The sequence below is a fragment of the Drosophila yakuba genome, chromosome 3R (assembly GCF_016746365.2).
Source record: "Drosophila yakuba strain Tai18E2 chromosome 3R, Prin_Dyak_Tai18E2_2.1, whole genome shotgun sequence".
Lineage (NCBI taxonomy): Eukaryota > Metazoa > Arthropoda > Insecta > Diptera > Drosophilidae > Drosophila > Drosophila yakuba.
The window spans coordinates 21,513,413-21,525,804 of record NC_052530.2 but is presented as its reverse complement, the minus strand read 5'-3'; the positions used below and the strand labels follow the sequence as shown (position 1 = coordinate 21,525,804).

General features: G+C 46.8%; 1 protein-coding gene across 1 annotated transcript; it reads left to right on the top strand.

Annotated features, from left to right (window-relative positions):
* Nucleotides 1–274: 274 nt before the first annotated feature.
* LOC6537829 lies at nt 275–5,940 on the top strand. The gene is made up of 3 exons (XM_002098334.4): nt 275–2,198; nt 3,168–3,329; nt 4,662–5,940. The coding sequence occupies exons 1-3, from the start codon at nt 672–674 to the stop codon at nt 5,562–5,564; spliced, it is 2,592 nt and encodes an 863-aa protein (XP_002098370.2). The 5' UTR covers nt 275–671; the 3' UTR covers nt 5,565–5,940.
* Nucleotides 5,941–12,392: the final 6,452 nt, after the last annotated feature.

The window sequence follows — 12,392 nt, the reverse complement described above, 5'->3', positions numbered from 1 at the left end:
TCTATACGCAAACATAAGCCTAAAATAAGAGTATTAACAAGAACAACAACCACAGCGGCAGCACTGCGACTAAAACAAGAGGAGTACAACTACAGCAAAGACCGGGAAAACCTGCGGAGGGAGGGGGTCTTAAGTACAGGGTGTGCAAGGGGTGAGGTGGACTGCGGCAGCGGCAGCGGCGGTAGCACATGTGCGTGCCAAAGGCGAAGGAAAAGCGGGCAGAGATCGCCCAGATCTGCGTCAACTGCGACAGTGGCAGTGGCAGCGACTGAGGCAGAGGCTGATGCAGAGGCAGGATCCAACGCTCCACGTTCCCGCTACACGATCCCGTTCCCCCTCCCTTCCCTTGTCCGTAGAACATCCCGTTCCGGGCGTTTAAATAACGTGCGGCAGCAGCTCTCCGGTTTATTGTCAGCCAGATCGCGGTGGCGTGAACATCGCAAGTGTTGAACTAGAAACTAGAGAAACCCTCGGATTTACGTGTGTGTTTGAGTGTTTGATTTTCTTGGGATTTCCCGCGTTCGGTGGCCGTAAAAAAAAAACAAAAAAAGAAAACCAACAATTTATTGGCAATCTTCCCAGACAACTGCCGGAAATGCGAAAGTGAAAGCGGCCGGCCAAGAAGAACGGACGACAGCAAATCACCAGAGACAGAGCCACCAAAATATAGTATGTCATCCTCGCTGAAGACCAGCCAAAGTGGCGGCATGTACGTCAAGACGTCGGCGATTCCGGGCATTTCGTCGATTTCATCGATTTCTGGCAAGGAGGCGGCCAGTTGCTACGGCGGCTTCATGTCGCCTCCGCTGAGTGCCAATATTACGGCCAATAATGGGGAGCGGGAAATGTTCCGAGTGCCGGGAGCCAAGGTGGAAACGAGTGGCAGCTACGCCTGCGGTGAACTTCAGTTTCCGGACTTTTCACACCTCTGCTTTGCCGCCGAGACACCGAACTCGGTGTTCAGTGACTGCCACAACTACGCTGGCCAGGATCAGCAGCAGGATTCGGATCAGGATGACATAGTCTGCGCAGCGGCGGAGAACACGGGCATGCCCTATCAGCAGGGACAGTACACACAGCTGAATCGCGAGGATATCTTTCGCTTCGAGCCGGAGGACATAGCGCGTCTGACGGGGGAGTCTGAGCTGCCCGGTTTGCTGCAACATCCGCAGACGCCATATACCCCATATACCCCGTACACACCCTACACACCCTGCAGTGCGCAGGGCAGTCAGTATGCCGTGCAGGCGGCGGCGAATGACTCCATTAATCTGGATATCGATTACTTTAATTACGACGAGATTAATTGCCAATCGAAAAACCAATCACCGTGCTCATCACCGCATCTCGACGCCTGGCTGAACTTCAATCTCGGCGAGATTTCAGCGGCCACATCATCGTGCGCCGCATCCCCGAAGTTGGGCAACGTGTTCGAGGAGCAGGTCAAAGAGGAGGCCTCGCCCGCCAAACTACCATCGATGAACTCCACCTTCGGCACCCCCAAATGCATTCCCATGTGCGCCAGCAACTACGAGGATTACGCGAATCTCTACCAACAGGGTTCGTCCTATTCCACGGAGAACTACCACAACAACATGGCCCAGGTGATCGAGAAACCCAATCGCGAGCACAAGGCCATCTGGACCATCGATGAACTGGACGAACTGATGCTGGGCGAACAGCAGCAGTTCTTTCAGCAACACTTGCAGCAGCAACAGTTGCAACAGCAACAGCAGCAGGAGCAGGAGCAACTGCAGCAGGAACAGCAAGCGCAGTGCAGCAAGGACGATCTGGTCAACTATCTGTCGGATGAGTTCATTAAGGCCGAGGAGTTTCGGCACCTGGACAGTGACGATGATGAGAACTACAACGAGGAGGAGGATGAACTGGACAACGATGTGTTTGCCCCGCCAACGGAAGGTGATCCCAAGCCGGATTCCACCTGCTGCGATCTGGAGGCGGAGCCGGAGAATGAGGCCATCCCACTCATCTGCCGCTGGACGGGATGCGACGAGGAGTTCCCCCACCAACAAGCCTTCGTGGAGCACATCGAGAAGTGCCACGTGGATGTGCGCAAGGGTGAGGACTTCTCCTGCTTCTGGCTGGACTGCCCCAGGCGCTACAAGCCCTTCAATGCCCGCTACAAGCTGCTCATCCACATGCGAGTCCACAGCGGCGAGAAGCCCAACAAATGTCCGGTAAGAATAAATAGATTTTACCTTAAGCTTTTCTTGTAGAGTATTTTGCTTATAGGAAAAGTCGCAACTTTATTCGGTAGTCCATCAATTGAGTTACTTGTGTACCTTCAGTCTGTTTACCAACCAACCTTTTCCTTCCCACATAGAATATCATTTTTCAAAATCAAACAATAGATTTGGATTTTATCCATTTTTTTCCCCTGGCCGCAGCTGGCGCATTTGTTTATGCGTCCAAACAAGACTTTTCCGCCGGAGGATCCCATTTTGTGCGTTTCGCTTTCCTTTTTGTTTGTAGTATCGTATGTAGTATGTAGTATAGTGGATGGTATGGTATGGTACGAGTATCATGCACGTGTTGACATTTGATGCGCCATCGCTGGGATGATGAATTGTGCGGCGCAGGGCAATCACAGAAATTGACAGGGCGAAAGGGAGAGAGAGCTATCCACAAGCGGAGTCCACTTGAAATAGAGTTGCTGGTAATGTTATTAGGGGCAACACTCGCTACATCTTCTATCCCTGCCTTTTGCCATGCTCTTTCATTTTGATTTTTGAGTAATTGATGGATTCTTGACGTCCTTTTTTTTCGATTAAAATGGACATCGGACATCATCAACTTGGCCCACTGATGCTGCTCCAGCTGCCATTTGCCATTACACATGTTTCCGTTTCTGTTTCTGTTTCAGTTTCTGTTACTGTTTCTGTTGCTGTTTCTGTTGCAAAAACGTAATTTGCACCCCCCCGCCTTTTCAGGTGGAGTGGTCGAGTGTTGCGAGTGGGGCTACGTGCAACACCTGCGGGCATCAGCGGCAACAGAAACATCTGCATCTGCTGTGAGGTCACAATTTTATGCGTCCTTCCAGTGCATCATCCTCATACCTTTATACCTTTCGCCATTCCTTAACTCCCACCGCCTGGTAATTGCAATTTTCGATGACACCTTTCCACCTTTTTGTTTTTCCATTACAGTTTCCCGGCTGCAATAAAGCATTCTCGCGTTTGGAAAATTTGAAAATTCATCAACGCTCGCACACGGGCGAGCGGCCTTATGGCTGCCAGTATAAAGGTTGCCTCAAAGCGTTCAGCAATAGCTCGGATCGGGCGAAACATCAAAGGACCCACTACGATACGGTGAGTATCCCTCTATATGCTATGCATATGAGTGTGGGTGTATGAAGTGGGTGGTTGGGTTGGCCTTTTCTCTGGGGTCCCAGCAATTTGCAGTGCGTGTCAAAAGGAAAATGAAGAGCTCGCGGCAGCCAAAGATGCAGCTGGGGTTTCCCGAAGAGCGTTGAGCGCTGAGCGGCTTTAAGATTTAATGGACTCCAAGGCGCTTAGCGGCCCAACCAGGAGCCACTCTAAAAAAAGAAAAATAAAAAAAAAATAGTGAAGGGAAGGAAAATGGACGAAGGAGCCACTGTTGCTGCTGCCAGCATGACATGTGCACATTTCGCATTTCGCAGCCTGAGTGATTTATAGTTTTGCGTGTGTGCTGTGCTGTATCTGTATCTGTGAGAGTGCTCGCAGTGGCCGATGGCCAAAGTAACAGCAGCTGGAATAGGAATACGAATCCGAATAGGAATACGAATCGGAACGGAATCAGGGGGCCGCAGGAGCAGGAGGGGGGCAGGGTGCAACAGCAGCCGCGTCAGCGCGTACGACAACCGGAAAAAAGGTCAAAACCAGCTGAAAAGGCCAGCGCTTTCGGCCAGCAGCAATGGGCAGAATAGCCAGAATGGCCAGAACAACAGCAACAACCGCGGCAGGCAAATCGAATAAACTAAACGAGTTACTTTCGTTGCCTAGCTGAAGGGGCAGGGCAGCCAATCAGGATCACAAAAGGATACAATGTGTGTTGGCTTGGCCAGCGGCACACTCAGAAAAATGGGTGTATTGAATAGAAGGGTTACCACATACATTTTCATAGCTGTCTTCATTCTATTTGAATATGCTTTTAATTACAAAAAAAAAGATTTCATAGTTTTGACAAACGTGCATAAATATAAAATAATAGATAAATTACAAAGCTTTGTGCACTTTGAAATGTAGTTTCTCGTCCAACACCAATGCCATTTTCCGAGTTAATAAAGGTCCTTTTTCGAGTGCACTGCCATGGCTGTTGTCGCTTTCGGCCAGCGGCTGCTCCCTGGCCAGAATAAACAAAATGCAGCATGACATTTCAAAACGATTTGACTTGGCAAATACGCTGGCCCATCTGTTAGCTGCAGTACGTTTCTATGGGTGTGTGTGTGAGTGCCATGTGCGGGTGTGTGAGTGCCATGTGCGGGTGTGTGTGTATGAGTGTGAGTGAGTTAGAAGTGCCTGCAGGGCGAATGGGAGAAATCAATTGCATAGTTTTCGGCATCGGCACTGAGCCGCTGCGGTTTGATGCGAATTCGCATCTGAGGCAAATACTACAGTACTAACGCAACGCTCTATCGATTCTCGCTCTATTTGGTACAGAAACCGTATGCCTGCCAGCTGCCAGGATGCACCAAGCGCTACACGGATCCCTCCAGCCTTCGCAAACATGTCAAGAACCACGCGCTGCGCAACGCCAATGGACAGCTGCGCCGCAAATCTGCCGGCGGCGCCTCCGTACCGCCCTCCGGTCCAAAGAAGGCGGCCAAAACCCGCCGTCACTCCGAGTCGGCACTGGTGCAAAGGGGTGTGGGCGTGGGCGTGGCAAGTGCTTCGGGGGATCAGCGACAACACCGCAGCAATAGTTGCAGCGAGGCGTTGTTGCTGCAGCAGCAACAGCAACAGCAGCAGCATCCAGATAACGAGAGGACGACAGACCGCAGCAATTGCGGCACCGGTGTTGCAGCTAATAACAATTCAATGAACTTTAATGAGTTGTCAAATTGCATTGTCATCATCGAGCACAATCAGAACGGAGGTCCTGCAGGACCTGCAACACTGCCAACCGCAACGGGTACAACAGCAAAAGCAACAGCAACATATGGCAACGGCAACATGGCGCCCGCACCGGAAACGGAAGTGCTGAGCGTTTGCAGCGGCGGCAGCAGTAATAGTAACAGCAACAGCAACAGCAACAATAACCGTTACAATGCGAATATTAATCAATTAAGCAAACTCGAGCAATTGCTGACGACGGCGAAGCCCACAGGTACGCCAGCCACAGCTGCTAATGGAATTAGCCTGGCCAACAACAATGGCCGCGCCAATGGCGACAGCAAATGCCACTTGAGCGAGTTTGTGTCGTTCGAGTACGTGACTAAATATCTGACGGATGTCTACGAGCCGCCATGCAAAAGCCCAAAGCCACAGTCGGCTAATTTCCATTTGCAGCCCGAGTTTGATGGAAGCAGCTTCGACATGCTGGACTTCCCACAGTTCATTTAAGTTAGCTTACTCCACACCATAGCACCATAGCACCATAGCACCATAGAGCGTAGACCCAATTAAAGATGCCCACCTGGAAAAGTCAGCGATTCAATGCCCAAAGATCTCAGTGCCTGAGCCCTTATAAGAATGCCTACCATTAACTAAGTCTTGATACGTGTACATACTATATATGCCATTAAGTAGTAGGATTAAGCCTCGCCACAAGAAACGTTCCTGAATTTGAAAACATAATCCAGTGATTAGTCGCGTCTTCCCAAAAAACTCTAACCAAACGTATATTTAACTAGAATACTCTCGGCTAAGTACTACTGGTAATTGGATTGTTAAGGTTTGTCAACAAACTTATTGACCACAATAAATAATTTAATTTGCATACTTTTTTCTTACCCAATGCATTTGAATATTAAATTTGATTTAAATATTCATTTTAATCACTTGGCAAAACATGCTAATGTATGTCATGTATGGAGTACAAAAAAAGTCAATGAAAAGATTGTGGGCACTGTTAATGAATTGGATTAAAACGAATTAAAGCGCAGCTTCATAAAAGTGTAAGTTTAACGAGTGCAGACCGTTTTTTATTGCAGATCTGTGTTTTAAAATTATATTAACTTAATGGCTTTTTTTTGTGGCCTAAGTTTGCATCAGGCGTTGAGTACACTGCAATAATTTTAGAATGTAATTCAATAACGAATACCTTCAGGGTGTCCTATGCCCATTAACCCTTTGAGCGGCGATAAAAACCAGTTTTAAATCCCCAGCTGTATACATAATTCCTGTTAACGCTCCGTGATTACGCCTATCCATTCGATTTCGATTATATATCTCACACCTGGCCATTTCTGCGGAAAATCGGACACAACAACACACATCGACATGCACAACATGCTGGGATTTCCGTTTCATGTTTGCCCGTCTGACTTTACTTAATTGCTCTGCATTCAAAAAATAATTTACAACATCAGAGCGTCGCATTTATGTATGCACATAGTTAATTTATTATTCGCCTTTAACACATTCTCAGCTTTTCCATTTATTTGTTTACATATATCGAATTAATTTGCATACTCGTATACAATTCATAAAAATCGGCTTAAGTCTTAAATTAATTTGGGTTCAGGTCGCGCACGGATTGCAGTTCACTGCAGTTCAGTTAAGTTGCGCGCATGGAGAATGGATTAAATCGGTGCTACTCGTACATTCGCCTAATTTGATTTAAATTTTAATTTAGCCCCTGCATCATGTAATACGCCATATACCCCGCATATATTGGAAATAAACGGGAATGCTGGCCGTTCTGTGTCTCATTAAAAATGATCGAATTAAGCCTTAAGCCTTGACTTGCTGCTCAGTGGCCACGAGTGGGAAAGTGTTGCACTGTCGATGCAATTTTAGTGACTTAATAAGGCTCGAATGACCTCTTTCCTTAACTGGTTGCAAATGGCCATGGTTGCGGTGCACAGCGGGCTGTGTTAATGTGTAAACAACTGCCGACATATCAATGAGCAAAACCGGGGGGCGGATGCTGCCAAGGGGGGCGTGGCTGGCAGTCAGGCAAAAATAAAGTGGCCAGAAGCATGGCCCTGTTAAATGAGCAGTTAACATTGCCCGTTATGAACTTTAATATTAATAACCATTTATGCTTATGACAGACAATGAAAGCCGTGCGCAAATTTACTTGCCGCTGCCACAAGCCCACTTCTCCTCTTCCCCTCGAATAACCCCCAACCACACCACCACCCCCCCTCTTGGCCATCCCCACGGCTCGTTTCTGTTTTCGCTGTTCAACCACGGCCCTAAAATGCTTAGGGCGGGTGGTGCAGCGGGGTGTGGTGCAGTGGGGGGGGTGGTGCACTATGCATTTAAAAATGCTGCAAGTGTGTTCCAGTTAATATGCAGACCGACACGGGTCTTCATTACAGCCCGCAAACACAGACAAGGACATAAACATATACACATACAGACACAAACTCACTCACACACACACACACACACACAGATGCAGAGAGGGAACTGCAGGGACAGCGTCAACAAAATAAACAAAAATGTAAAGCAATTAAAAGCAGCCCAGCAGAACACAACGGAATATCCCACATAAAACATGAGCAAAGGCATGATTTTGACTTTTTTGCTTGCTTACTTTCTATTACTCCTTCCCCGACTGCCGAAATACTCGCATGCATACCCTGTAGCAAAGGATATGCCCCATTTTTAAAGGGATTATCCAGAAATTGGGTTAAAAACGTATACTTGATTTAAAGGATCTCTTGCTGATTATGTGGCCAACAAAATGTAGTGTATCAAATTATTTAGCTAATGAAAATTCATTTGAGTTTAGGTTTATGAGGATTACGTTTTTCGATTCCCAGCAATGAAACTTCTAACTTATCCCTAGTGCCAATACACCCCACTGTTACCCTTGCTTCCTGGTCATCGAAATGACTGCTGGACTGCCTGCTGAGGGCTACAAGTGGTCATTGGCTGGCTCCTGGCGCTCGGTTCGAGTGCGGATTTTAGTTGGATCCGAAATGAATTTTTTGCTTTTGAGGTTAAAGGGCAAAATCAGTGCAGCTAGGCGTCGGCGAACACGAGCGGATGGCAGCTAAATATTTACAAGCGAGACCAACGAGAACACATCCGCAAACAAAAAGCGCAGACATGCAGACAGCGAGGAACACAGAGGAGTTTTATGAAAATGGCCATCCCATGTACGCATACATACGCATGTACATATGTATGTGTGTGTGCACATAACCACATGGTGGCGGAGTAATTGTTATGCCAAAGTACCGCTCACAATTTATTTTTGTTAATCAGCAAACGGCCATTTCAGCCGGCCACGCCCACCACCCACCACCCCACCATCCAACACCCAACGCCCAGCACGCGTGGCAAGTGGCAACAATTCGACAATTACGTGGCATTTCCACTGCTGCCCCTTGCTGTTCGTTTTTATTTTAATTAAAAAGTCCCCCGCCAGGATGCAAAAAGCGAACAGGTTCGCGGGTTCCCACACCTGCAGGTCGAACCAAACCAAAAAAAAGAAAAAAAAGGGAACCCATTCCATGTGTTAGAATTTTTGATATTTATGGGCAGTGGCCACTGGTCGGTGCAAAGTTACAGCCCGATAAGCATCTGCAACACCCGGAGGCACCAAGGGTCACCATGGGGCACCAAGGGGCACCATGGAAGGTGCCCCAAAAACCACCGCCCACTGCAGCTGTTGTGGCTGAGATTTTGCAGATTTTCGGTGCGTTGCGACGGTTTGGTTCGCAATTATGCAAATCGAAAGATCGCCACACAGCGATATCCGGAAATTCCATGCATTTACAATTTTCTAATCAATGGAATTATAATTTTAATTTCCAAGGCTGCCCGCCGTGGGCGATGTATCTTTTTTTTTTTTGGGCGGGGGCGGGATTCTGGTTATTATTATTTGCCACGAAAATGATTTCATTTGCTGCCTTTTAAGGGCTGCACTTTTCGATTTAAAAGAGCCGATCCGGATGTTTCAATTAATTTAATCGCAGTGTGAAATGTGTCACTCACATGTCGGCCATTGAGTCGCTTTGTTGCCTATTTACAGGCGCCGTGAACGCGAATGAATGCAATGTGAATGCAATTCATATTCGTTATAATTTAATCAGGCTCTTGCGACGTCGCTCATCCGTAATTAAGTTTCTTTGCCGGGGCCAGCAGCTTTGCCATGGTGGGAAAATAAAAAAAACAAGAGAGAACGCTGTAGTCGAGTTAAGCGACTATCTGATACCCGTTAGTATGTTTCTGTGTGGGCAACTGCTGAATAAGCTATAAAAGAGTTTAAATCAGTCTGTCGTAAACATACTAATCTAACTATTACACCTCCTACTATCTATTATTAATTGTAAAAACAACTCGCATCGAACCAAACTTTCCTAATTTTAATACATTTGTTGAACCAGATACTGAAGCTTCAACATGAGCCTTAGGTAGTCATAAATGTACTAAAAATATAGTTATTTTTACTAAACAAGCACATAATAAACAAAAATGTATTAAATCATAATTAAATATAAAATTTTTATTAAATAAAAATGTTTCAAAATTTATGCGGGGTGCGGGGTGTGTGGTGCGGGGTGTGGGTATAATTTGTACCATTCATATATATTATTAATAAAATAAACAGGATAATAATTAAAAGTTTAATAAAATAGTTCGACGTTTATACGGACAGACGGACTGACGGACGGATACGGACAGATCGACTCGGCAACTGATCCTGATCAAGAAAAAATATATACTTTATAAGGTCGGAAATACTTCCTTCTGCCTGTTTACTCTACGAATAACGGGTATGAATATATATCCTTTACAGAGCCCCCGAAACGGCGACTAATGCAATAAAAGATGGCCGCAGCACGTTTTTTAACATTTAATTAAATAAATAATTCCCATTTGCCGTGTGCCAGTTGTCGTTTCAAATATTCGAACGCACGAATTTAAATATGGAAATACTTTGCACGCAGCCGCTTGCATTTCCCATTTTGCATTTCGCTGCATTTCCGGTGGGCGACTCGTCAAACTTTTCTGCCCGAGATGCACACACACATACACCACACACACACACACATGCTGCATGGATGGGCAAAAAGTTTGCCCTCGGAGTAATTAGAAGACTTAGTCCCCTGCCAGGCGGTCTTTGGCTGACTGCTTAAAATGCTCTTTTGGCGTTAAATTTATGACAACCGCACATGTTGTTTGCCAGCTAGAAACAATAACAATAACAGTCCGCCCGGCGGCAGCCAGAGGCGTGCAACAACAAAGAAAAGGTTGCCAAATAGGAGGGGGGGCAGATCGCTGGGGGGGGACGGTGCAGAATGCTCGTTAGAAAGTTTCTAAGGTTGCGGCCGCACACGAAACAGCTGCGCCGCCAAAAGGGAAGAAGGATTCTCCAAATTGTTGCACGCTTTCCTTCGCTTTGGGGCGGTCACATTGTTGCTAAGCTATACACACACACACACACACACACTTTCCACAGACGGTCTCTGTTGCAGGCTGATAAGCTGCACTGGGAGAAAAAGCAGAGCTTTTAGTCAGGCTGATAGTTTTGAGCCTTACTAACCTATTCAAGGTAACAACTATGGGTTTCATTGCTCTGAAATTCGAACAATGAGAATGCCTCAAAAATTACTTCTGCTCTATAAATCCTAAGAATAAATCTTAGTAAAATGTTAAAATAATTAAAAAAATTAAAATAATAAAAAAATAAATTAAATGCTAAAATTACGACCAAAAACACTCTTTTTTTTGAGCAAGTGCACGCTGGATACCCATACTCACACGCCGCGTGGTGCACTGACGTGACCTCCACTTGTGCGGCAAGTGCTCGAGTGGGCGTGGCAGCGAAATTCCCGCTCCAAAGAGAATTTATTGTTTTTACCATTACCACTTAGCCTGGCCCGAAACTTGCCCAAAGAGCCGTTTATTTTGATGCAAAACCCGAACTTAAACGGCCAGAATGCAAATTGAAAGGCGATGGAGGAGCGATGCTTTAAGAGCTGAAAGCCCGTGTTTACCCAAGGTAAATTGCACTCGATAATGAGTGCTTCACATTAATTAAATAACCAATAGATCGGTCTGGGTTTCCCATTGCAAATTATGCCGGGAGTGGTGGAAAATGTGGGGGGGAAATTGAAAGCACAAGCACACTTGTCGCGGTTTTCGCAGCGATTTCTTTTACCCGCGACAGCGAAATTAATTGCATTGCAATCTCCGCAGCGCGGAGATTCACGTGGAGGAGCACTTGTTACGGTTGCCATTAGCGGTGCCATCATCATCATCGACCCTCGAAATCGCTGTAATTTCCAATAGATAATGAAATGCAATTAGAAAATGTGGGGGAGCCTGTGTCTGAGCCTGTGGGCCACAAGACTGGTGCAGAATGCAACAATAACAGCAATTTAAACAGGTTTTCCCGGGGCGAACGCGCATCAGACGCGCATAATGGCGCATAGAAGTTTGTAATTAAAGTTTGCCGACTCTGCCAGGTGGCGACACCACGGGATACGGCCGTTTATTCCGGCCATTCCGACTAATCCGCACCCACAATGCTGCACCGCCATCAGAAGTGGCAGCAACAGCAGGAGCAGCGGCAAATCAATTTCTGCATCGCACTCGCCACTGGACGCGGATCTGGACTACGGGCTACGGACTACGGACCACGGACTACAGGCTATGGACTGTGGACTGTGGACTCCCAGCTTGAACTTGGTCTTCGGCCGGGCTTTTGTTGCGCACATCAACAAAAGCAGAAAATAAAATTCAATTAACGCGCTTAAATTAAACTGCCACTTCCTGTTTTGATGACATTTTCATGGCAGCTTCGCTCCGGCGAAGGAGCAGCGGGTGGCTATTCTGCAGCGATAAGAATGCGGTTTGGAGCAACTGGAGCAACTGGCTCAACTGGCGCCTGTTGCTGGCGTGGCTCGCTCCTTCATTGGTGGTGCGGTGGTTCATCCTGCATCAATATTAAATGGTAAACGGCCGGCATAATGGCTGTCCAACTGCGGCTGTCATAATGGGACCACCAGGCACCATCAGGCAACATCAGGAACCATCAAGGAACCGGGGACAGGACAGCTTCAACGCCTGCTCCCGATGACAAATAAAGCTCATTACGCGCTTGTCCAGCATCCTTCATCCTTTGCTCCTGATTGACCTCCATCTGCGCTTGGCATTGCCGTCAGCAGTCATAAGTTGCACTGCACTGCAAGAAATGTTTCTATTTTATGCCCAAGAGTAAACTCCTAGAGACCATTGATCATTTTGCAAGACTTACAAGTACAA

Coding starts and splice junctions, on each gene's coding strand:
- LOC6537829 (XM_002098334.4), top strand. CDS start 672: ATGTCATCCTCGCTGAAGACCAGCCAAAGTGGCGGCATGTACGTCAAG. Junction 2,199..3,167: donor AGAAGCCCAACAAATGTCCG/GTAAGAATAAAT, acceptor TTTCCATTACAG/TTTCCCGGCTGCAATAAAGC. Junction 3,330..4,661: donor AAAGGACCCACTACGATACG/GTGAGTATCCCT, acceptor TATTTGGTACAG/AAACCGTATGCCTGCCAGCT.